This window comes from Thamnophis sirtalis, unplaced genomic scaffold (assembly GCF_051295495.1).
Source record: "Thamnophis sirtalis isolate CommonGarterSnake01/CBP01778 unplaced genomic scaffold, rThaSir2_p1.2 scaffold_16, whole genome shotgun sequence".
NCBI classification, from domain to species: domain Eukaryota; kingdom Metazoa; phylum Chordata; class Lepidosauria; order Squamata; family Natricidae; genus Thamnophis; species Thamnophis sirtalis.
The window spans coordinates 2,688,758-2,715,565 of record NW_028261396.1 but is presented as its reverse complement, the minus strand read 5'-3'; the positions used below and the strand labels follow the sequence as shown (position 1 = coordinate 2,715,565).

General features: G+C 41.9%; 1 protein-coding gene across 2 annotated transcripts in view; it reads left to right on the top strand.

Annotated features, from left to right (window-relative positions):
* The window catches only part of ASAP2 (ArfGAP with SH3 domain, ankyrin repeat and PH domain 2), a 119,978-nt gene that overhangs the window by 55,675 nt on the left and 37,495 nt on the right, over positions 1-26,808 (top strand). For both annotated transcript variants that reach the window (XM_087702725.1, XM_087702724.1), the window contains exons 7-12: positions 1,360-1,445; positions 5,873-5,948; positions 7,104-7,190; positions 13,711-13,814; positions 13,935-14,004; positions 26,198-26,285. In XM_087702725.1, coding sequence (XP_087558851.1) covers positions 1,360-1,445; positions 5,873-5,948; positions 7,104-7,190; positions 13,711-13,814; positions 13,935-14,004; positions 26,198-26,285 — 511 coding nt within the window. The remainder of the gene's footprint in view (positions 1-1,359; positions 1,446-5,872; positions 5,949-7,103; positions 7,191-13,710; positions 13,815-13,934; positions 14,005-26,197; positions 26,286-26,808) is intronic.

Genomic DNA, 26,808 nt, shown 5'->3' with positions numbered 1-26,808 from the left:
TTGCGATTCTTCTGTTATTTTCTCCCCTTGTTGTATCTCATTTTTCACAATAATAAAAGAACAAATAACTTCATACCGTACTTAAAATACCCATTAAAAGAATCTTCTCAGTAAGGACACAAGAGAATTGTGGTCATAAAAAGTTTATTGCATCTCTGTGCATCTTTACTCTTGGTGTTTTTTTAAGTTAGACTCTAAGATTAATTAAGCAAAAAGAAATTGGTGGTTGTTCATCTGAGCAGACATGAAAAGCGCTGGGTGTTTATGATACATTATTCGTCTTAGTTTATGTGTAGTTTAGGTGGCTCAGTGGCTAAGACGCTGAGCTTGTCGATCAGAAAGGTTGGCAGTTTGGCGGTTCAAATCCCTAGCACCGCGTAACGGAGTGAGTTCCTGTTACTTGACCCAACTTCTGCCAACCTTAGAACCGAGGTGGCGCAGTGGGTAGAGTGCAGTCCTGCAGGCCACTTCAGCTGACTGCTATCTGCAGTTCAGCGGTTCAAATCTCACCGGCTCAGGGTTGACTCAGCCTTCCATCCTTCCGAGGTGGGTAAAATGAGGACCCAGATTGTGGGGGCGATATGCTGACTCTGTAAACCGTTTAGAGAGGGCTGAAAGCCCTATGAAGCGGTATATAAGTCTAACTGCTATTGCCAACCTAGCAGTTCGAAAGCATGTAAAAATGCAAGTAGAAAAATAGGGACCACCTTTGGTGGGAAAGTAATAGCGTTCCATGTGCCTTCAGCGTTTAGTCATGCCGGCCACATGACCACGGAGACGTCTTCGGACAGCGCTGGCTCTTCCTTTGTAGCTTTGTAATGGAGATGAGCACTGCCCCCTAGAGTCGAGAACGACTAACACGTACATTCAAGGAGAAACTTTACCTTTTTAACTGTAGCTTGTATAAAAGAAATGTTTGTTCAATATAGTAATAGCTTTAGGTGGGAAATGTTTTCTAGAGTGGCTGTAGAAAATATATTTGAATTTTCGACACAGAGTCATTTTTTATTATTATTTAAAGAAAGTGACTAACAGCTTTACTATAGTGCCTTTAGCAATCATATGCAATATATTTATATATGTGGGGATGTGCGAGGAAAATAATTGGATTCAAATACTTGTGAATCTTATCCAAATCAAGTGCCCACAGCTTCCTTTATTTAATTAACAGATAATTAATAATTACATCATTATTATAAGTTTGTTTATTAAGATTAATAACTAAGGAAACCTTCTCAGGCAGCATATACTCTGCAGTGTCTATGCTGTTTGAACCGATTTAAAAGACTTGAATATCCCTTGTTTGCTACTCCAATTCAGAAACAGTAAATACTTTTTTCCCCTGTGCTTTATCAACAGTATCTGCTGAAAGTCAATGAAATCAAGATTAAAAAAGGAGTTGACTTGCTTCAAAATCTAATCAAGTATTTCCACGCGCAGTGCAAGTATGTGTTTCATCATGACAATCATATGCTCTCTGAAAACTGTTCTTATTAGTTTGTGTGGCAGATTGCATCACTGATTCTTTTTAAAAATATATATATATCTGTACAACTCAACCGTTCACTTTTCACAGGTATTCTTCTATCAAGCACAGAGATTTAAAAGGCTGGTTGTTGTCTTAAGGATTTATTACTTCCAATTAAATGAGGCATAGACTGAGATAATATTGCGGCATATACTAATATTTCATACTTAATATTCATCTGGCCACTTAGACATAAATCTTGTCATTGCAAAAAGTGAAGCAGGCTGCTGCTAGAGAGGGCCAAAACATTAAAAGTTTGAAATAGTTCAAGCAGCAAATATTCCTTAATTCAAAACAGAACTTTTGCATTGAAGACAAGTTGTTCCAACTTTGTCAGGAGTGTTCTAAGGGTTCCACCACAAAACTGTGTTCGACTAAACCGCGCTCGACGAAACCGCGTAGCTGATGTCATCAACAGCGCGACAACAGCTCGGAGACAGAAGCACGCTGTAAACGCTAAACCTAAAATTAACCCCTAAACCTAACCCCCCCTAAACCTAATCCTAAACCTAACCCTAAACCTAACCCTTACCCTAACCCTGAACCTAACCCTAAACCTAACCCTTAACCTAACCCTAAACCTAATCCTAACCCTTAACCTAAACCTAACCCTAACCCTTAACCTAACCCTAAAGCTAACCCTTACCTTAAGTTGAATCGGCTTGCTTTCAAAGCGCTATTTAAAGCGCCCTTCTTTCTCCGCGCTGGCTGTTGTCGCCCTGTTGATGACGTCAGCGACGCGGTTTAATCGGGCGCGGCTTAGCCGAGCGCGGTTTTGTCGTGCCACGGTTCTAAGCACTCTGAAAGCTCCAAAGACTTCACAAAGCATTTTAGGGTCAAAATACTTTGTTTTATAGGACATTTTATACCATATTTTGTAGAATTTGTCAGATTACTAATTGGGAGAGGGATTGGAACCTTACACTCATTCACTTGGCTAAAATAAGCAAGGAAAACTCTACAAATGATGTTCATTCACAGCCCATAATGAGTCCCAAGTAGTTGTAAGGAATCCTACAGTAGACTGCCAAAGTCTTTCGGGATAAGGCTGATAAGTACCCACTTTTATCTTCCTTGAAACGCTGCCAAAGACTTCATTGGCAATTAGCTTGGCAAGGCCACATGGAGCAGACTCAAAACGGACCTTCAGAAGGTAAACTGACCAGCATGAATCAAGTTGCTTCCTGCAAAGGCTCATGTGCCTTTGCTTCTTCTTTATGTCCTACGGGAGGGGCTAATTACCTCCAAGACTTACTCCTGAGTTGTCCCTTCTGTCTTAACTGTTCTTGCTTTCTGGCAGCTCTGCGCATGCGCGCACTGGGAACAGGGGGAGCCTGTTCCTTTGCCTCGCTGATGTCCAACTCTGGAGGCTCTGAATGCGGCACATAACTCCCAGACGGCCCTGTCCCCCCTCTCTGTCTCCAACACAGAACCCTTGTCCGAGTCTTCCCCAGACTCCAGGACTGGCCCATGTTCCTCCCCAACCTTCTCACTGTCCGACTCTGCTGCCAGCGTCGCAGGCCGCCGCCGGACCACAATACCACCCTGTTTCTCCTCATCTCCGCCTGTTTGGCTTCCCTGCACTCCACCCGCCCGCGTTCCGCCACTACTGCTGTTTCTCCTGTTCCGTGGTCCGCTGCCCTTTCCATCCTGTGTCCCAACCTGCACTTCTGGCGCCCTGCCCTCTGCTACACTGTGCTCCGCTTCCCCTGCTAGAAGCCCAACCTTGTGCGGCCAAGAGCTGCTTTGTGCAGGGCCGGGCCAGATGTGCCTCATTATCATTGGCAGAAAAAACATGAGGGTGGCAGGGAGAGAGGAGTGCAGGGCAAGGGGTGGCAGGATGGTGGAATACAGGACGAGAGAGGTGGCTGAGTGCAGAGTGGTGGCGTGCAGGGCAGTTTTGGTCATGTGACTGCATTAAGAGCCGAGGTGGCGCAGTGGTTAAATGCAGCACTGCAGGCTACTTCAGCTGACTGCAGTTCTGCAGTTCGGCGGTTCAAATCTCACCGGCTCAGGGTTGACTCAGCCTTCCATCCTTCCAAGGTGGGTAAAATGAGGACCCGGATTGTTGTTGGGGGCAATATGCTGACTCTGTAAACCGCTTAGAGAGGGCTGAAAGCCCTATGAAGCGGTATACAAGTCTAACTGCTATTGCTATTGCATTGCAGTGGCTGTCCTTTTGTGGACCTGGTGTAAGTACCATATGTTTAGTGCTATCATAACTTTGAACAGTTGCTGAATGAACGATCATACCTGTAACAACTTATAGAAGATTATAGGTGGGGAATGTGGAAATATGGTTTGTCCAACCATAGTTTATTAAATAAACCCATTTGTATTGTGTTTATTTCAATGTAGTGTGTGAATCCAAAAACATTGAGCTTTGCAAATCATAATTGCAGCGAAAATGATACCGATATTGCTTTCCCGAATATTCTGCTGACTGGAGAACTTTAGATAAGTTCATTAAAATGAAACAATTAAGCTTCAAGGGTTGGAGTGAACAAACACCAGAATTTGTTGTCATTGCAGGTCATAAAAATGTAGCATGACTTGAAAAAATAATAGTAATTAAAAACAAATGCTGCCTACATAAACCACTGTACAGCAAACAAGGAAATTATCTACCCATTGCTGTAATTTTGATTTCTTTCTGAGCTTGAAAGAGCGTGGTAGCAAAAATAAAGACCCAACTGTTAACTAATAGAATTGCATCTGGAAGAAGATAATCCAGTCCTTTTGCGTCTGATCCTTTAAGTTTCTCTTATCATCAATGTTTTTCCTCTGATCTCAGAGTTAGGGCAATAGAGGATATGGTGAATGATAGGCTCCACTTCTCAGGTGATAGCGTTGCTGTATGAAGTGTTTGCAGAATGTCCTTCTCTTTCAAGATATATCGAAGGCATAATCTGTGAGTGAATGGATGTAAAGCTTCCTTGAGTGGTGCACAGATAACAATAATCAAATACTGGAAGAGGCTTCTGTATTTCTTGTAACTAGGGGGGGGGACGCGGGGTTAGATTGACTACTTGGATCACTACCACAACAGTGTCTCTACTGGTGTTCCTTTTTTTTTAATTGAGAATTTTGAAAAAAAAAACTTTTACAAATATTTACTTCCCTTCCCCCCCTCCCCATCCAACCCCCCTCCGCCCCCCGGGGCTTCCCAGAACCAATACAGGGTATAAATCCTTAACAAAAACATTCTAAAATAAACTTTAAAAAAAGTTAGTATCATCTTTCATTTGAGCTTTAACTCCTCCTTGCTAGGCTAGCTCTAAACAGATTATATCATTCCTCGTTTCTTCAGTCATAAACTATCTGGAATTTCTTAGTCCCATATTTATTTTGAGTATAGTCAATCCATCTTCTCCACTCCAGTTTATATCTCTCATTTGAGTGGTCCTTGAGATGTGCTGATATTTTAGCCATCTCTGCTAGGCCTGCCTCTCTATATATAATTTTTCGGATTATAAGACGCACCGGTGTATAAGACGCACCAAGATTTCGAAGAGGTAAATAAGAAAAAGGTTTTTGTCCATCCCAGCCCCCAGGAGCACTCTGCAGACTTTAGCAGGACTAAAGGCAAAAACACCTCCTTTTTTACAGAAAACGGGCTAATGGGGGCATTTTTGCCTTCCCCTAGCCCTGCTGAAGCCTGCAGAGTGCTTCTGCGGGTTGGGGGAAGGCAAAAACACCTCCGTTTTTTGCGAAAAACAGCCTGTTTTTTGCTATTTTTTGGAAAAATGGGATGCAGGGACGGGGTTTCAGGAGGCCAAAAATGGCTGAATTTGGTGTTCACTTACTTCACTCATATTCAAGTGATTATCTAATCAATATTTGCACACTCTTTTAGAGAGGGGGGAAAGCTACGTCTTTTACTCTGAAAAATACCGCAGCTCCTAGTCTGTGACTTGGTATGATACATAAACTGATCCTTTGTGGACTGTTTCTAATATATGTGTTTATTTAAAACATTTATATGCTACTTACCATTAAAAATCTCAAAGCTCTTTCCTTTTTAGCAAGTCGTGATTAAAACTATTGTTTTGTTCGAACCTAGCCAATGCTTTTATCCCTGGATTTCCGATTCTTGACTATCTTTAATACCTTTGAAAGATTTCTTACTACAAAAAATTCTAAATGTAGATATGCTGAAGCCTTTTCACAAATTTTCTGATTTCAGTAGTGGAACCCTTGAGCATCATAAAATGCATAAATGTATTTTAAGCAAAGCTAATACTTTGAATCGGCTAATCGTTTTGCATCTTTTACAAAACTGGATCCCGCCTTACATTAACTTTTATAGTTCCTTTTGAAAAAAGTTTTTTCTTTCTTTCACAGTTTCTTTCAGGATGGCCTGAAAGCAGTTGAAAGCCTCAAACCCTCGATAGAAAAGCTCTCAACAGATCTTCACACTGTAAGTATCATGGTTGTATATTAATTATATTTTGGGGCTGTTCTCAATTTCCGAATTGGACTTTCTGAATGAACTCAAATATTTATAAAACACAAAGCCGTAAATTTGAAAATAAAGCAGCAGGAGAAACAAAAAGAAAAGACATACTTATTTAAAGTTTAGAAACAAGAAAGTAAATAATTTAAAGGGTGCTATACATTGGTGGGGGGGAAAAACAGATTTTAAATTTCTGGATTGAAAAGGTCAGAAAAAAGGGAGAAACAGAATGCCTACATTTTTTTTAAAAAAATATGTCTCTTTTCTTGATCTCCCTCTTAAAGTGAAACAGCAACAGATATGTGATGGTATTCTGCCTGGCTGTCTTTCTTGTAAATCATGCAAATTTCTTGTAAATCATGCAAATCATGTAAATCATGCATTTAACCACTGCGCCGAGGTGGCGCAGTGGTTAAATGCAGCACTGCAGGCTACTTCAGCTGACTGCAATTCAGCAGTCCGGCTGTTCAAATCTCACCGGCTCAGCGTTGACTCAGCCTTCCATCCTTCCGAGGTGGGTGAAATGAGGACCCGGATTGTTGTTGGGGGCGATATGCTGACTCTGTAAACCGCTTAGAGAGGGCTGAAAGCCCTATGAAGCGGTATATAAGTCTAACTGTTGCTATTATTAGCCCTATTTTTAAAAAAATCAAACTTTGATAGGGAAAAAGTTAGTTGTGATAACTGATTATGTGCCACCAAGTTGATATCAACTATTAATGATCAGATACATACATTTTTTTTCTAGTGAAATATAATAGTTAAAAGTAATGTTAATCAGAATTACTGCTGACAGGAAAAGGGAGATGGAATTGCCTCCTCAGACTGAAAAAGTGCCAAGCCCAACACTATTTTTCACAATGTCTAACAAGATTCTTGGAGGCAGCCTGCAGTTCGAGACATGAGAATATTTAGAATCCTGTCCCCATTGTGTTTCTTAGCAACAGATGCTGAGAACTTTGCTGATTCTGCTAGTGAAGCCTTCACAGTAACTACTGATGCGAGTATGTTTCTGGTCTCTGAGTTGTTCTGTTCTCTAAAGGCAAGAAGTGTTTTCCCTACACCCATACGAAATGTGCATTGACAATTTTATTTTGAACTGTTGTGTCTCTACTCCAGATAAAGCAAGTGCAGGATGAAGAAAGGAAGCAATTAATTCAACTTAGGGATATTTTAAAATCCGCGCTGCAGGTTGATCAGAAGGAGGTGAGCATATAAACCGATACAATGTGCCTTTCAGGTTTAATGGAACAATTTGCTGATTTATTGATCGTATGGAATTAATATATTTTACATTAGATTCAACGTGATTTGTTCAGATTTCTTAGAATATTTCTGCATGGCTTATTCCTTTGGTGCCCAAAGCCTTTCTGACTTGTTTTTAACTGGGGGCATTGTCATACAGAATTGCAGGAGTTTAAAACTTATTTCTGGGAAAGTTCAGTACATTGTTCTGTAGGCATTGTTTAATGGCTTTTGGAATTGCTCCCAGAGTTCATTCAAACAAACACAAAAAGTGTCAAATCTCTCTGCCTTTTTCTGCAAAGATGCCACTGGATTCTTAAACTTATATGTCCTTATATTTAATCTTTAACTCCCAAACTCTTCCCATAATTTATTTCCGAACTATAAATTTTAAATACCGTATTTTTTGGAGTATAAGAAGGACCTTTTTCCCCCAAAAAAGAGGGTGAAAATTTGGGTGCGTCTTATACACTGAATACAGTATTTTTGGCCTCCTGAAACCCCGCCCCCTTCACAAAAATGGATGTCCAGAGGGTTTGGGAGGCCCGCAAAGTGCCTCCTGCGGGCTGGGGAGGGCAAAAATGAGCAAAAAGCCGGCCATTTTTGCTCCCGCAGCCCCTAGGAGCATTCTACAAGCTTCCCAAAGCCTATGCATGCCCTGTTTTTTGCAAAAAAAATGGGCCCATTTTTTATCGTTTTTGCCCCCCCCCAGCCCCCAGGAGCACTTTGCAGGCTGCTCAAACTCTCTGCATGCCCCATTTTTCACAAAAAATGAGGCGTGCAGAGCATTTGGGAGGCCTGCAGAGTACAAAACCTTTTTAAAAAAATTTACCTCTTCAAAATCTTGGTGTGTCTTATACTCCGGTGCATCTTATAGTCCGAAAAATACGGTATGTGAAAGGAAGGGGAAATTATTAAGTAGATGGTGAGCAATCACATCAACTGGCTAATTAAATTGGACATTCTAATACATGTAATTTTTGTCCTGGCCTTTTTTTTGTCCACTTTATACTCCTCCCAATCATTTGGGGAAGTTCAGATCCTGGCATTTCCACTCAGAAGCTAAGTCACATCAGCCTGAAAAAGACTGCACATTCTACCTTATCGATTAGATACAGACCCTACATTAGTGTTCATGGGTAGACCCTCTGCAACCTTCACCACGACCCTCTCTAGACAAGTTGCCCTCTCTCTGTCAAAGTTTTGAATCTGTTGCTCTGTTAAAAAAATAATTACTGTGTCTAGCAGTGACGTGCGGTCAGCTTTAGCCCTGGTGAGGCACTTTTTAGACTTGTGGACTTCAACTCCCAGAATTCCACAGCCAGGCATGCTCAGTTCCGATTTAAAGCGACAGCATTTCCCCCCCTTGCAAAATAAGTTTTCCCATTCTTTTTCTTCTCCCTCCCCTCCTTCCTCCCTCCCTCCCTCCCTCCCCCCTCTCTCAAACAGACACACGCACACAGAGAACTTCGATCCCTCTCTCATTCACTCACTCTCAAAGACAAACACAGAAGTTGGATTGGATATATTTTCCAAAGGCTTGAAAACAGCCCCTCTGCCATACCCCCCTTCCCCTGCTGCCTTCCGATCAAACTTCTTGAATTCCTCCCCCCTCCCCACACGCACCTTTTCCAGCTGTTTCAGAGACGATTTCAACTCTGCTTCTCCCTGCCCTGCCCTGCCCTCCCCTCTTGAAAAGCCAGAGCTCTGTCAGACTGAGCTAGTTGCTCCCAGAGAACTCTAAAAAGCCTCTAAAAATGCCCTCTACAGGAGGCAAGAGAATACGTGCCTCATTTGCATAAGGAATTCTTTGCTTGTTAACCCTTGCTTAACTCTTAAAAGGCGAAAAATTCCTTATGCAAAAGAGGCCCCTAGTTCTCTGGCCTCCTCCTAGTTAATACTGAGAGCAGACACCAAGCCACTGTGACTTGAAATCTGGTAGCAACTACCCTGGCTTTAATTATTTTAAGAAAATTATTTAAAATCCTTTCCTTTCTCTGAGGAGACTGGTGAGGCCCCCGCCTCCCTTGCCTCTAGTGACTGCACGTCCCTGGTGTCTAGCTTGAGGCAAGATTACTCAATCAGAGGGGGGACATAGGTGGGACTATTAAAATTATAAATGCATAAAAACTTCATAGACACTCTAGCTGAGCACACAGTAATACCCCGGTAAGTTTGGATTACTTTATTGGATTATAGTTTTAGTTGGAAAACTCCCCTGAAGGCTTCTAGTCTTTTCAGATTGGGATGAATCACCTGGACTTTATGAGTAGGAAACCAAACATTCAGCTGTTAGCAAATTATTATCTGCTGCTTCTGAGCGCTAATCACCATGTCCCCACCCATGTATCCTTAAACTTAACGTAAAGATTTTAGTACAGGTAGTCCTTGACTTAAAACCACAGTTGGGATCAAATTGCTATTAAGTAAGTTGTGCCTGATTTTACAACTCTTTTTTTTTTAACCACGGTTTTTTAAGCACATCACTGCAGTTGTTAAGTGAATCTGTCTTCCCCCATTGATTTTTGCTTTCTGAAAGATGGTTTTAGCCCATGGCCTCATGACACTGCAACCGTCGTAAATACGGTTCCACCACAAAACCGCGGTAGACTATAGCACGCTCAACGAAAGCGTGTACGTGACGTCATCACAGCGCGACGAAAACAGCACGCTGTGAGCGGTAAAATTAAAATTAACGCGTAAATCTAAACCTAACCCTAAACCTAACCCTTAACCTAACGCTAAACCTAACGCTAACCCTTAACCTAACCCTAAACCTAACCCTAATGCTTAATGTAACCCTAAACCTAACCCTAACCCTTAACCTAACCCTTACCTTTACGTGAATCGGCTTGCTTTAAAAGCGCTTTTTAAAGCGCCCTTTTTTCTCCGCGGTCGTATTTGTCGCGCTGCCGATGACGTCAGGTACGCGCTTTAATCGGGCGCGCTTTAGTGGACCGCGGTTTTTTCGTGCCACGGTAAATACATGTTAAGTGTCTGAATTTTGATCAGGTGATTGTGGAGATGCTGCCACAATTGTAAGTGCTTATAAGTCACTTTTTTTCAGTGCTGCTGTAGCTTTGAACCATTAGTAAACAAGTGGTTGTAAATTGAGGACTACCTGTATAGTGATAATCTTGTTTAGTGGGTAGTTTGGGATGCACAACTTTGAAACCTGAGCAAGTAAAGAAAATTACGCTTTCAAAGCTGAATATACAGTATACAATGTCCTGTTATGTAGCCTTCTGCTATGCTCTGTGCCACGTCTGTTTTTGCATTGCAACTGATCTACTTTTCTTCCTAAAATGCATTTGCCTTTTGTGACCGAAGTCTAGGAGAGTAAGTCCTTTAAATATTTTTTTATTATAAAAAAAAATACTCTGCATGATTGTCACGTACTGTTAAGAAACTCGTATTTTTTTTCCTTAAGTGACCAGCATGTCAATAATTTCTTCTGTTTTGCATTTTGTGAGATCATACAATTTAGTTATTGAACATAGATAACAGTAAGTTGGACGCAGGCCGAAAGTTTATAAAGGCTGCTACTAGTAGTAGTTCTTTTTATACTAGCACTTCTGCAGCCAGAATAACATAAATCATAATCATATAGCAGAATTCCAGAAATATCACCCAAAGACCCCCCCAAAAATTGAATGAGGACTGAGCCTGCATAATAGCATGGAATATTGATGGTTGCCAGTAACTGGAAGGCCAGCATGGGAGGATACATGGAATCAAGTCTTGATGGTCATTTTAGATTCTTGGGGACCTCTTGGGGTACTGAGCTGTGGTGGCGCAGTGGTTAGGGTGCAGTACTGCAGGCCACTTCAGCTGACTGTTATCTGCAGTTCAGCGGTTCTAATCTCACCGGCTCAGGGTTGACTCAGCCTTCCATCCTTCCGAGGTGGGTGAAATGAGGACCCAGACTGTGGGGGCGATATGCTGACTCCGTAAACCGCTTAGAGAGGGCTGAAAGCCCTATGAAGCGGTATATAAGTCTAACTGCTGTTGCTATTGCTACTGCCCTACATGATAATGGGAGCTCTCTGAATCCATGGCCATGGATTGGTGGTGGAATTCCCCCGGCTTATGGTCTTGGGGGGGACGGGACGGGACACATCAACTTAATTTTTCTGGAGTTGGGGGGGTCTAAGGTAGCTTGGGAATTATCTAGGCCCTTTTCAGATGGGGTTTCAGACAAGAATATGGGACAGAAATGGCATTGGTCACAGTTAGATAATCTCTGGTCAGTGGTGGGATTCAAATCGTTTTGCTACTGGTTCCAGGGGCGTGGCTTGATGGGCACGGCATTGCTTGGTGGGCATGACTTGGTGGGCAGGGAAGGACCACTCCATGGCACCTCTGCCAGTGAAAATGGAGCTCAGAAGGGCTGCACGCTCCCTTGAGCTGCGTTTTCGCAGGCAAAAAGTTGCAGGAAGCCATCCCAGCTGAAAACCGGGCCTGTGATCTCCTTTTTCACTGGTAGAGGGCTATGCCCATCCCGTCTTGGCAATGCCCCCCAGCTCCCCGAGGTCAAACAGAACCCTGATATGGCGCTCAATGAAATCGAGTTTAACACCCCTGTACTAGAGGGACCAGTCGCGTCCCCCCCCCAATTGTCTTTATCTGTCTGATCTGGCCAGGTAGAATAGGCATGCTGTGGCTTCTATTGGCCAAAGCATGCCAGTCGACAGGCCCTAGAAAACATGTGCCTTGTGTGCTGTAGCGCTGTTGTTCTGGAACATTCTCCTTTTGGAAATCAGAATGGCCCAGACCCTGTTGGTCTTCTGTAAGGGCCCCAAAGGCCTGGTTTTGTACAAGGGCCTGGGGCCCCCAAGTAATTACAGGGACCCACTTTTTAGTTATGTTAGTGATTTGGGTTGTTGTTTTTCAGCCTGCCTGTATTTTTAAGTTTTATGCTGTTTGTTATTGTTTTTATTCCGTTTTAATTCTGATCGCCATCCAGAATTATTCATGGAGATAGAAACTGGATAACTAATTACATTTCTGAATGGGAGTCTCCTGCACTGAAGCTCACTTTGTTAAAAATTATTTTCTTTATCGAAATCCACAGGCTTGATTTTCGTTACTGTTGGAGTTTTCTTGTGTTTGGTGTTATATTACGTGGAGATACCTGTGTGTATAAAGATTAACAGAAATGTTTTGTGTTGTTTTTGCTGTGTATTATTTACTGCTTGAAATATTCAGATTAATGATTGTTTATGAAGGATCAGAGGTGGGTTCCTACCAGTTTGCACCTGTTCGGTAGAACCGGTTCGTCAAATCTACCGAACCGGTTAGAAGAGGTTCTACCAGTGGACCCGGAAAGCAGGCCACACCTACAGAAGAGGTTCCAAAAATTTTTGAAACCCCCCACTGCCCCCCCACATAGACAAACAGACAGACAGACACAGAGAGAGAAAGGAAGGAAGGAAGGAAGGAAGAAAGAAAGGAAGAAAAAAAGAAAGAAAAAGAGTGAGAGAGGGAGATGCAAGAAAAAAAGAAAAAAGGGACAGAGAGACAAAAGGAAAGAGAGAGAGAGAGAGAGAGAGAGAGAGAGAGAGAGAGAGAACAAACATGGCTGGCAAGCCACTCCTACCAGGTCACATGGCCAGCAAGCCACTCCCACAAATGAGGCCACGCCCACAGAGTAGGTTCCAAAAATTTTTGAAACCCACCACTGTGAAGGATGAATCTCTTGTGAGCAAAAGGTGGCTTATAATTTTATGAATCGCTAGTCTCTTTGCAAAATGTATTCAGTACGCTTGCAACATAGCATTTCCAGAGAATTCGATGCTGAAATTATTTTGTTTAGGAGAATGAAAGTCAGCCAAACCAGTTCGATGGTTTACCATTCTGAAGTGTTAAACATTCATGTAGTTCCTTTTTTTAAAACTTGCTCTCTAAATGTGTCTCATATAATATTAGTCTCATACATATAAGAGCGAAGGTGGCGCAGTGGTTAAATGCAGCACTGCAGGGTATTTCAGCTGACTGCAGTTCTGCAGTTCGGCTGTTCAAATCTCACCTGCTCAGAGTTGACTCAGCCTTCCATCCTTCCGAGGTGGGTGAAATGAGGACCCGGATTGTTGTTGGGGGCAATATGCTGACTCTGTAAACCGCTTAGAGAGGGCTGAAAGCCCTATGAAGCGGTATATAAGTCTAATTGCTATTGCTATACAATTGAAAGAGGTTTTAGCATTGCAAATGTGATTGTTTTTCAAATTTGTGGAATTATCTCCCTGTCACATTTACAGCCAAGGTGTATTTAGGTAATGATTATGTTTGGGACTTGAATTGTTCATGATACACCCTTAGTAAACTTAGCAATTCATGTTTCTTTAAATATGAATAATGAAGTCAGGAAAAAATGATTCTGAAATGAAATGCCTTGGGGCAGGATGGGCCACAAACATATTTATTAAATAATACAAATAATTACCCAAGCCACAATAATCTCCAACCACTACTCTTCTTGTAGGATTCCCAACTCCGTCAAAGTACAACGTACAGTTTACACCAACCTCAGGGAAATAAGGAGCATGGCACGGAAAGAGACGGCAGCCTCTATAAGAAAAGTGATGGGTATGTACAAATAATGCTGCAGTATTTTGAATTTAAAAATAAAAATTGGGATTTCTCCAACAGCTCAAATTAATTTGCAATATAAATCCCTCTGTCTCTTTTTATTTTTTAACAAAACAGGATCAGGAAGGTTTGGCAGAAGAGAAAGTGCATTGTTAAAAATGGCTTCCTAACTATTTCCCATGGTACAGTAAGTATTTGTTTACAGCATTCTATGTACAGAGATGGTTACTTACATATAAAAGCCATATTAATCTGCAATTATTTTTGTATGTCTAGTATTTCCTAGATTTTTCTTTTCCAGAGCAGATGATTAGAGAATTCAGTACCATTGATATGGAAGTTGCTCGTGTTTTCCCACTATGCTTGATGAGGAATTCTAAAAATAATTACATGCTCTATGTAGGTACAAAAGAGGAAAGTCTTAATTCTGTACAGATAAATAAAAATGTCTTTTTATTTGTCAAAAAGACATTTTTATGTCTCTTGATACTGCTATGAGTCATGTATTTTTAAATCATTAGCTCATGTGCATTGTACATGCCCAGCACCAGGGATTAAAGAGAAATCTGCTCAACAACTTTTCAAATATGATCATGGGAGAGATAGATTATTATTATTATCACAACAACACAATTGTATCACAGTGGCCAGTTGTTTCGCCGGATTTGGCATTGATTACTAGTCGGGCCCCACCCAACTATTATATTATTATTATTATACAATTGTATCACAGTGGCCAGTTGTTTCGTTGGATTTGGCATTGGTTACTAGTCGGGCCCCACCCAGGGACCTAGGACGTAGTAACGTATTTCGTTTTGTTGGCTGGTCCACTTGTAGCCCACTTGTCGACAGATGTCCAGGGACCCCAACATCCGCCACGGCCCTTGTTAACCCTCGCGACGACCGATGCGGTATAAAATTTTTATTCGTTTCTTTCACCATATTGTATGGGTTGGCGGGTTTTTTTTTTATGGGGCCAGGTTGCCAACCTGACCCCAACTCTCCTCCTTTCTCATCCGGGCTTGGGACCAGCAACGGCGGAGTTGTTGTTGTTATTGTTGTTGTTATTATTATTATTATTATTATTATACAATTGTATCACAGCGGCCAGTTGTTTCGCCGGATTTGGCATTGGTTACTAGTCAGGCCCCACCCAGGGGTCTAGGACGTCGTAACGTATTTCCGTAATATGCGTGCAGATCCAAGCAGTGCGGCTTTTTGCATTTGACTGATGGTGATTTTGTCAATTTTTAACTTTTAAATGTAATTCCAGTGCTTTTGGAATAGCACCCAGTGTGCCAATTACCACTGGAATTACCACTGCTGGTTTGTGCCATAGTCATTGAATTTCAATTTTTAAGTCCTGGTATTTTGCGATATTTTCATATTCCTTCTCGGTGACCCTGCTATCACCTGGTATTGCAATATCTATGATTGTAACCTTGTTTTTCTCAACCAGTGTGATGTCTAGTGTATTATGCGCCAGTATTTTGTCTGTTTGTATACGGAAATCCCACAAGATCTTGACCATCTGATTTTCGGTGACTTTTTCAGGCTGATGTTCCCACCAGTTTGTTGCTGTTTCAATATTATAATTTTTGCACAAATTCCAATGGATCATTTGTGCTACTGAATTGTGCCGCAATTTATAATCAGTCTGCGCGATTTTTTTACAGTAGCTGAGTATGTGATCAACAGTTTCATCAGCTTCTTTGCAAAGTCTGCATTTGGCATCATCAGAGGATTTTTCGATTTTGGCCTTAATGGCATTTGTGCGGATAGCTTGTTCTTGCGCAGCCAGGATTAGTGACTCTGTTTCTTTCTTTAATGTACCTGTTTTTAACCATAACCAAGTTTTTCACTGTCCACTTTATCTTTTATTTTTTCCAGAAATTGGCCATGCAGTGCTTTGTTCTGCCAACTCTCCATTCTTGATTTTATCACATCTTTTCTGTATTCTTGTTTCGTCTGTTGGGCCTTCAGTAGATTTTTGTTCTTTACTTTGATTAATAGATGTTCTTGACTTTCTTTTAAATAATCAGCCAGTGCATGTTTTTCTTCTTCAACTGTTTGCTTCACTTGTAATAATCCTCTGCCACCTGATTTTTGGGGCAGGTATAGTCTATCAGTATCACCATGTGGATGTAAACTGTAGTGCATTGTCATTAGTTTCCTGGTTTTTCGGTCCAAAATGTCCAAATCAGCTGTGTCCAGTTAACTATACCAGCTGTGTATCTTATAATTGGTATTGCCCAGGTATTTATGGCCTTGATTGTATTTCCACCATTCAATTTAGATTTCAAAATTTTCCTATTATTATTATACAATTGTATCACAGCGGCCAGTTGTTTCGCCGGATTTGGCATTGGTTACTAGTCGGGCCCTACCCAGGGGCCTAGGATGTCGTAACGTATTTTCGTAATATGCGTGCAGATCCAAGCAGTGCGGCTTTTTGCATTTGACTGATGGTGATTTTATCAATTATTATTATTATTATTATATCAGAAATGGTTGAGGAAGAACAAGAGCTGGTTTTTAGGTACTGGTTCCCTTATTTCCAGAAAGGCAAGTGACTGTATAGCATTGTTAGGAAAAAATAAATAAATTCTCCAACTTCTGATTTCGTAACTGGTGGACTTTTTCATTTGGGAGTTTGTATTTACTTATTTATCAATTGTAAAAAAAAGTATGCTTAGTTCTTTCAGTACTCCTGCTATGATGCCAAAGAGATCATTCATGATCAGAGGTTTCTGAAAGCAAGGTCTTTTTTTTTTTAGAATAGAATTCTTTGTCATTATGCTGTCAGTTACTTTGCCTAGTATAAAGCATAAATAACTGTACTATTGATTGCGAATACTCAGATTTTACATGAACAGAAAGGTAATGTTATGTTCATTCAAAGTAGCATATTTCTGTTCCAATTTCCTATTCTTCAGAAACATATTAGAAGAACTGATAATAGTAGTTTTGCAAAAAGTGTTGAAGTCATACAAGCAATATTTTAAAAGGCTCAGCCCTGCATTTTCTGTGAACATCTGCACTGAATTCTTTGTATGCGTAACTTTTTGCAGATTTGGTTCTACCGTGATTTTGCAAGGTTTAATCAACATCTACGCAAAGACCTCCCTGATACAGAGGTTTTCACATGTGAATATGCAGAAGACATTCTATCAGTGGTGGGTTTCAAAAAATTTTGGAACCTCTTCTGTAGGTGTGGCCTGCTTTCCGGGTCCACTGGTGGAACCTCTTCTAACCGGTTCGGTAGATTTGACGAACCGGTTCTACCGAATAGGTGCGAACTGGTAGGAACCCACCTCTGCATTCTATGCTCATTTTATTAAAAAAAAGAAAAAAAAAGCAGTGAACTCCTAACAACCAAATAAGGCCACCTCATGGACCAATAATAGAAAATATACTTGATAATTATATTAAAAATCATTTAAATAAGGAGAACATACAATTGATAAAAAATGAATAGTAATAATACAATTCAGAACAACTGCCCCCAAGCCTTGATGCACTTGTGCTGTGCTGTGTGTGGTACCCTGTTTCCCTGAAAAAAGACCTCCCCGGATAATACGTCCAATCCGGCTTTTGAGCGCATGTGCTAAAATAAGCCCTCCCCTAAAACATTCAAATGCATGTGCAGCTGGTCTCCACCATTTCCTGGTGGAGGGGCAGAACATCCCCACATGCACCTGCCATCCACATGGATCGGACTCATGGAGGCCACGCCCGTAAACCCTAGCTACCACGCCCCTTCTCTTAGCGGTGGCCGCAAAAAGAGGGGCAGGCCCAGCAATGCTAGGGCTGGCAAGAGTGTGCCAGAAACAGAGACAGAACTTACGGCCCCAAGGTTAAGGGGCCTCCCGCACCGTAAAAAAATAATAAGAGCTCCCCAAAACTAAGGCCAGGCGCTTATTTCGGGGGGGGGGGGTCCAAAAGAAAATAAGACCCTGTCTTATTTTCGGGGAAACATGGTAGTTGGCCCCTTATGCAAACTCTCATGCCCTCCCCCAGTTGGCTTCAGAAGTCTCTCCGTCTTCACACTATACTTACGCACTTATACAACAACACACCCTTTTCCCCACTTACTTGCCTGCCGACCTGTTTGCAAGCTTTCTAGGCGTGTAATATTCTGTCTGCTTCCTTATTGACCTGGGTTGTCGGAAGCCGACTGAAAGTCATGAGGATGCCCTTGCTTAATGACCCAGGAACCTCGCTTAAGGATGGTAACAGGGACTGCCAGGATTGCTGTCATGGATTGATACGATCACGTGGTGTCGCACTTTATGATCGCATCACTTAATGATGGAAACCCGGCTCCCAATCACTGTTGTTAACCAAGGACTCCCTGTAATGAAATAGCATTTCATTTTGCGCAGAGTGTTCCCTCTTAGGTTTTGAAATTAAAGGAATAGTAAACCATTTGATTGTTTTTCTTTTCAAAATTGTTTTCCGTTCATGTCTGTTACTAAGGTGGTTCATTTTTGAAGGATCGTAAACGTAGGGAAATTTGAACATACACCTCCTTTTTTCATATTTTCTTCTTCTTATTATTATTTATTTATTTATTTATTTATTTATTTATTTATTTATTCGTCTTGTATCCCGCCCACTCCCGGAGGACTCCGGGCGGCTCACAAAAGACAAGGGAAAGGGGGGAACAAGACAAAGACAACATATTAAAAACAAAACCAACATTCACAATTTCCGTGGAGGTAGATGCTTCTCAGCTCCCCCCAGCCTGCTGGAGCAGACAGGACTTGGTGGCTTTGCGGAAGGCCGGGAGGGTAGTAAGGATCCGGATCTCAACAGGGAGCTCGTTCCAGAGGGCCGGAGCTGCAACAGGGAAGGCTCTCCCCCGGGGAGTCGCCAGCCGACATTGGCTGGCAGATGGAATCCGGAGGAGACCTAACCTGTGAGATCTAATTGGTCTATGGGAGGTAATCGGCAGGAGGCGGTCTCTCAGGTACCCAGGTCCGATGCCATGTAGGGCTTTATAGGTAGCGACCAGCACCTTGAAATATCCTCTTTTAGTGTGTAGCCCAGCAGATTAGATTGTCAAACTATAATTAAGGCGTAGTCACAGCAAGTACTTGCGCCTGGCTGAATCTCAAAAAGCTAAGGAGGGACTGGATCTACTCGTTGAAAAAACTTCCTGGAAGAAGCCAGCGGCCAACCACTTCTCTACTGTTGCCAAAGGCATGGAAGAAATCTTTAATTAAGGGCAATCTGGTTTGGAGGAGAGTGCCGTCCATTGTTCAAATGGGCAGAGATCGTGCTGAATAGGAAATTGGAAATGCAGCTCCAGGCAAAAAGCACACTTTCTACACCTGTAAGCCCTTATTTGGAAGTTTATCTGAAGTGTGAACTATTGTTTTCTTCCAAGCTGCTACAAAACTAGTTTCTATCATTCGTAGCATTCCCGTAGGCATCTCATTAGAAAGCAAATTCTTTTAAATAGCAATAGCAGTTAGACTTATATACCGCTTCATAGGGCTTTCAGCCCTCTCTAAGCGGTTTACAGAGTCAGCATATTGCCCCCACAGTCTGGGTCCTCATTTCACCCACCTCGGAAGGATGGAAGGCTGAGTCAACCTTGAGCCGGTGAGATTAGAACCGCCGAACTGCAGATAACAGTCAGCTGAAGTGGCCTGCAGTGCTGCACCCTAACCACTGTGCCACCTTGGCTCAGTGGGTCTTCCTCCCAGATAAAATGATATGGATTACAGCCTCACACAGCTTCTGTGTAGTAGGTCTGTGTTTCAAAGGATCTGTTTCAATTGGATTTTACTTTTTTAATGATAACATGTAGGGTGTGTTTTGTTCCCCGAGATTTAATTGTATTTTACATTCAATCTTTTGGAGACTAGTAATTAAAAGAGCGTCAGTCATATTTCTTATTTTTGTCAGCATGAAATTAGCTGATCCCATTTAGGTACCCTTTTAATTATTAAAGTAATTGAAATAATTAGTTATTACGTCCAATGATAATTTCATAATAATGCATTTAATTTTATATTTGCAATTCATTTTAAAATCAATTGAAATACTAAAAACATCTATTCAATTCCCAGTTTTCAATACTGCTGCTGCTTTCTTTCTCCAAGAACTACTGACAGCTCCTTCTCCTTTTTGGATAGGTAGTCCCATTGACTTGATCAACACATACTTGACTTTATAATATAATTCCCAACTTTCTTTTACTCTGGGTTTTGGAACTTTTAAAATGCCTTGTTTTTCACTGGTATCTTGCAAAGGTAATTTGCAGAAAGAAGAAATTACAATTGTAAGTTCTTTACTTTCATACTGGCTGATTCTACCCCATGCGCTAAGCTAGGTCACCGTGGCATCTAAACAATGGTTTAATGCAGGGGTGGGTTTCTCGCCCCGTTCCAACCGGTTCGGTTGGAATGGGGCCGGCGGCGTCCTCTTGCACACGCGCAGTGCACGCACGCGTACTAACGCCTGTGCGATGCTCCAGCTGCTCCTGGAGGATCGCACAGGCACTGTATGCGTTCTGCGTATGCGTGGAAGCGCAGAACTCGTCAAAACCGGGTAAGAAACGCGGGCGGGCGGATCCTTCGGCGTTCCCGGAAGTTACTTACTTCCGGGTTCGCCGACCAACCGGTTTGCGGGGACCGCCGCGAACCGCCTGAAACCCACCCCTGGTTTAATGTGTATGCAAATGTGCAAAATTGTTATCTGAGGAATGCATGGTGCCAGAGTGGGATTTCTTTGGCAATTTAGAGTGTGGTTAGTGGAGCAAAAATGCGTGTCTTAAACCTAACATATTTGAACACCCATTTTATCTCTTCTAAACAATGTTGGGTAGAGCGCTTGAACTCTTACATAATATGCAATAAGCTGTTGTGCCTTGTTCAACAAATTATATTTACAACAGATCATGCCTTAGTGAGCTGTAGCAAAAGAATTGTTTTAAAAGGTGGTTTGTGCTTTTAAGGATCCAGGTTACAACCAGGCCATCTTTCCAAGCACTTGCAGCCATGATTCGACATACAGTAGCGCCAAGGATGCTCTGTTGTGTTATAACTTGTATGTTTTGCTTTAATATCAGCGCAGCTCAAATTTACTCATTTACTCAAATGAATATATTTTCTGTTGAGAACGCCTCTGTTAATTATTGCTGCAGATGTTCTGAGATTGAGGCTTAGATCAAATTAGTCCTCGGGTTTTTCAAGTTTAGGTCATGAAAACCTATCTGACGCGATATCATTTCTTTTTGACTTTTTATATTTGGTTTTCAGTGATCTTGGTGCCTCCCGTTGTTATGTTCTATTCAGGAGAAATGGCTTCTTCTTTTTTCTTCCTCTGGTTTTGCATTAAATGTGTTGCTGTGTGCTGTTGTTGTTGTGGAGGATCTAGGTTGGAAAGAAGGGAATAGGGCACAGCAGCATTTCTGCCATCTTAATCTTATTCCACCCATCCACTCTGTCCCTTTAAATCTGCCGTCAAATACATTTTCTAAATAGGCACTTACTCATCTGGACCAGCTTCTATTTTGAATTAATTAACCTGACACATTTGGGGTAAAACTCACTTCAACATTCAGGCAAATTACTTTTACAAACAGAAAAGGACAGATGCTCATTATCCGTGAGTTCTCACATCGTGCAAAAAGCCATGACGTGATTTTATTAGATTTCACCTCCAAGAGAGATGGCAGCTTCTATCATTTCAAGGACTGCCATCCTGGAGAGGATCACGGATCCAGAGTGGGTGGATATAAAACCTTTATTTTATGTTGAATGTGACTTTTCCTAGACTCCTATTTATCTTAGCAAAAGTATTCCAGTAGATATTGAAGAAATGAAAGAAGAAGGAGAAAGCAGAGACTGGATAGGGGAAGGGTTAGGGTTAGGGAGAGACAAAGGGAAAGAAATATAGTGCTGGGGATAATGAAAAAGCAGAAAAACTGGAGAGGGGAAAAGTCCTGGCAACCTGTTTTCCCGAAAATAAGACCTACCCAAAAAATAAGACTTCGAATGTTTTATATGTGCGCCTAATATAAGCCCTACCCCCGAAATAAGTCCTACTTCATGGCACGACAAAACCGCGCTCGACTAAAGCGCGCCCGATTAAACAGCGTCGCTGACGTCATCAACAGGGCGACAACAGCGAGCGCGGAGAAAGAAGGGCGCTTTAAATAGCGCTTTGAAAGCAAGCCGATTCAACTTAAGGTAAGGGTTAGGTTTAGGGTTAGGGTTAGGTTAAGGGTTAGGGTTAGGGTTAGGTTAAGGTTAAGGGTTAGGGTTAGGTTTAGGGTTAGGTTAAGGGTTAGGGTTAGGTTTAGCATTAGGTTTAGGGTTAGGTTTAGGGTTAGGTTAAGGGTTAGGTTTAGGGTTAGGTTTAGGGTTAGGTTTAGGGGGGTTAGGTTAGGTTTAGGGGTTAATTTTAGGTTTAGCGTTTACAGCGTGCTTTTTTCTCCGCGCTGTTGTCGCGCTGTGATGACGTCAGCTACGCGGTTTCGTCGAGCGCCCTTTAGTCGAACACGGTTTTGTGGTGGAACCGTCCTACTTAAGAGCCTATGCAGCCAGCTGCACACCCATTCCGTCTGGTTGCTTATGGTGTCACAGCCACGAAACAACGCAGGAGGGAGGGGAGCTTCCCCATGCGCCTTTGCACCAGCTTATCTCAGGGCCCTCACAGCCATCCACGTCCCAACACCACCCACATGGCCACTGGCCCACTTCTGCTTGTGGCTGGAATGGAGCAGGAGGTTGAGTGGTGTGCCACAGCCGTGAGGCGAGGCAAGTGTCAGGGCATGGATGGGCTGGCTGTGGGGGCCCTGAGGTAAACCGATGGGCACATGGGGCAGCTCTACCCTCTGCCTCACCTTGTGGCCACAGCCACACGGGGTCCTGCTGGATGGAGCTGCTGGAGCCACTGCCGCAAGGTGAAACAGGTGTCGGGGTGTGAGTGGCCTTGAGTGCAAGGGTCTTGAGCTGAGGTGGCGCAGTGGTTAAATGCAGCACTGCAGGCTACTTCAGCTGACTGCAGTTCTGCAGTTCGGCTGTTCAAATCTCACCGGCTCAGGGTTGACTCAGCCTTCCATCCTTCCGAGGTGGGTAAAATGAGGACCCGGATTGTTGGGGGCAATGTGCTGACTCTGTAAACCGCTTAGAGAAGGCTGAAAGCCCTATGAAGCGGTATATGTCTAACTGTTATTGCTATTGCTATTGATGTAAGCCAGTGCGGGGTGCAGTGGTTAGGGTGCAGTACTGCAGGCCACTTCAGCTGACTGTTATTTGCAGTTCAGCAGTTCTAATCTCACTGGCTCAAGGTTGACTCAGCCTTCCATCCTTCCGAGGTGAGTAAAATGAGGACCCGGATTGTGGGGGCGATATGCTGACTCTGTAAACGGCTTAGAGAGGGCTGAAAGCCCTATGAAGCGGTATATAAGTCTAACTGCTATTGCTATGGCAAGCAGAAGAAGTAGAGGGTCCCGTACATTGGGGAAAACTAAGACATCCCCCCCACAGAACAACCCCTAGTTCATATTTTGGGGCCCAAAACAAAATAAGACCCAGTCTTATTTTTGAGGAAACGAGGTAAGTAGGACAGATTGACGATAGAATATGGAAATCAAAGAGAAAAACAGTGGGCGAATGAAAGATCAGAGAAGTCAAATGGGAAAGCGGAGAAAAAGATAAATTCAGAGAGGCAACAGAGAGACAGGAAAACTGATGGGGAGACAAGGAGCAGGTAGAAAAGATCTGTAGGAATGTGGGGAAAAGACTTGAGGCAGCAGAAAAAACTAATCTCACTATGTGGATGTAGGGGGAGTGCACATTGTAAGAGGAAGAGCCGAGGTGGCGCAGTGGTTAGAGTGCAGCACTGCAGGCTACTTCAGCTGACTGCAGTTCGGCTGTTCAAATCTCACCGGCTCAAGGTTGACTCAGCCTTTCATCCTTCCGAGGTGGGTAAAATGAGGACCCTGATTGTTGTTGGGGGCAATACGCTGACTCTGTAAACCGCTTAGAGAGGGCTGAAAGCCCTATGAAGCGGTATATAAGTCTAACTGCTATTGCTATTGCTAATTTCTGTCATAGGTGATGGTCCCATGAGGTTGCATGCAGTCCATACTTTTCTCCCCTGGCTTGGAGTGCTGTAAAATACAGCCAGTGAGGTGTGGCTGTGCGGTTTATGGTAGATCATATTGTGCAAAAGCCAAGCCATTTTTGGTTTGTTCAATAAATGCCAAGTTAGCTAGTAGCAGCTGTGCATGCTTGTATATCTGGCTAAATATGAGTGGGAGTATTTTGATATATTTCCTGGTAAGGTATGGTTTCAGAATGAAAAAAGAAAAAGGACAGATAAAGTTTCTATTAGCAGTGCCATGCATTCCTAACATTGCTAATTTGGAAACAAATAGGTCTGGTTATTTTTCTTCCTTCCATCAATTTAAAAAAAAAAACCACCATCTTTTTTAAAGATGAAGGTCAATAATGTTTTCTGATTAGAACATAAATTCCAGGAAGCATATATTTATGCAGTAAAAGGGACCAAAAAGGATTGTCGTGTTCTCAGGAAGAAAAAAAAAAGGGAACAAAAGCTGTGCAAAAATAAAAAAGGTTGTTTTTTTTTAATGCCCACTAACTTTTCCATTTGCAGTGCCAACATAACATTGCATTGATTTAGAAGTACTGGTAGGTTTAGCCCACTGACTGCAGTTTTAATAAGACCCTTCAGAACACACTCATAATTAAAAGCCCTGGAAACTGATCGCGTAACATTGCTAAAGTTGCTTCATAGTCTTCTAAAAAGGTTGTTTTCTTTTAGCCTGCAAAATAAATTGTATTTCTTGGTTCAGTTTTATCTCCTGTTGCCACATTTCAATTCAATTTCTGGCTTTTATTCGTTGTTTTTTTTAGAGCAGAGGATGGAACTAAGTTCATTCCAGTTACCTGCAGTAGCGTGCCCAGAGGTCTTTATGTAGTAGCAGGAGAAAATAATACATCAAGATAATTTTTGTCCCAATATCAGCTATATTCTTCACAATAGAATACACTTTATCTTTGATTATGAATGCCACTAATGTCTGCCAGGGCCGGATTTTCCTTTAGGCTAACTAGGCTTCAGCCTAGGGCCTCAAGATCAAGAGGGGCCGACTTTCAAATGGTTAGCAAAATTAAAATTACACTATTCTAAAAACAGTGAACACTAAAACACTGAACAGAAAATAAGGAGAAATTCTACGCATATGACTAATAAACAAACATTAAAATGTATTGGTTAAGATTGTTCCAGTACCGCGGCAGTTGGGGAGCCCGCCCACGTTCCCGGCACTGGCGGTCGGGCGAGAGGCGCGGCCGCTCCCAGTAGTCGCCCCGTCGACACGGAGCCCACCAGCGGCCAGGCAGGTGAGGGCAAGGGGGCCGAGCCGGGCAGCTGAGCGCAGCAGGGGAGGCGGCTGGCCTCGCTGCCTTTGCTGCAGAGCAGAGCCGCCCTCCGTCGGGAGGCCAGCTCTATATATTGATATATATTGATATATATCACAGTAATGATGTATTTTATTGTCTCTCATGTAATTTACAAACTTAAAAAATGGGAGGTGAAAGGGCCTCATAAGTGGAATAGCCTAGGGCCTATTCTTTTCATCTAAATCCGGCCCTGCTTCAGGTCTATGGCTGCAATTTATAACAGGATTTTTTTCTTCTTGCTATGCCTATTATGCAACTGCTCTGTCTTGTTTTAATTGTTAAGCTTTATATGTAATTTTGTATTGTTCTGTCAGTTACCAAAGTAATTTGTCTTGAATTCTGTTGATCTGCCATTATTAATATAAAAACTAAATGTTAATTGTAATGTGTGGTATTTAAACATAAGGGGACTCCTGCATTTCTATCCCGTCTCTTATAAAATCATGCTTTATTTTAACTGGTCAGCCTTAATTTTTATTACCAGATGAAAGCCAGATGTTTCCTCGACAAGTTAAATGCCATTAGTCAAGTACAGCAGGAAAACTTCCCATAAGTAAATTACTTGCCCATTTTTTATCAAAGAAATATAAATCACATCGATATGAGTTGCTTAGAAGAATAATTGGCGACGTTTGGGGGGGAAAAATACTCGAGGAGAAAGATGGTTTTATCATCACACCAAAACTTTAAAATTTCACATTGATCCAAACCCCCCCACCCTCCCAAAAAATAATAATTCAACTTGTGATAGATATATTATTCAAAGACACTGGCTATCTGTATATTGCATTAATTTCTGCAAGTACCACTTTGGTGCACTAAACGGCAGGAGGATTTTTTCCTTTCGGAAACATTGGTAACAGAAAAATGTCTGTATTCTTTATATGCTCTTACTAAGGGATTCTCCTTTGTGTTTTGTTTTTCTTTAATTAGGCAAACCGGCCTCCTGCAAAACTCAATCTGTTAACTTGCCAAGTGAAAACAAATCCAGAAGAGAAAAAATGTTTTGACCTCATATCACGTAGGTTTGTTGTTCAGTTTTGTTAGGTACTCTTGATTTTAGTTAGTTTCTACTTCCATATTGTCTCAGGAAATGAATTAACGGGAGATTCCGCTGTTCAGTCCAAATATAGTTAGAATATATTTACTGCAGCCTGCTGTGTATAAACATTTGTCTTTTCATATATAATTGTACATGTGTGTCTATGAAGCTATCTGTTGCTTTTATCTGTTATCATTGCTTCGCTCAACTGTGAGATGCAACTTCAGACGTTTTTCAAATTGGAGTCAACTGTGCTTTCCCGATGTTGCTACAGAATTAAATCTCAGTCATCATGTAGTAGAATGCAAAGGTTGTTTTTTTTAAAAAAAAAATTGAAAGGCAAATGATAAAATTATATATAATCGCCATTGCAGTTTTTCTTGAGCATAGGATTTCTTTTTTTATACCAGGAAATGACGGAGCATATTAACAGAGGGTAAAACATTTGCTCTCATCGGTGGTGGCCCATTTCTTGCTGCTTGCTTATCACAAAGCCATTGTA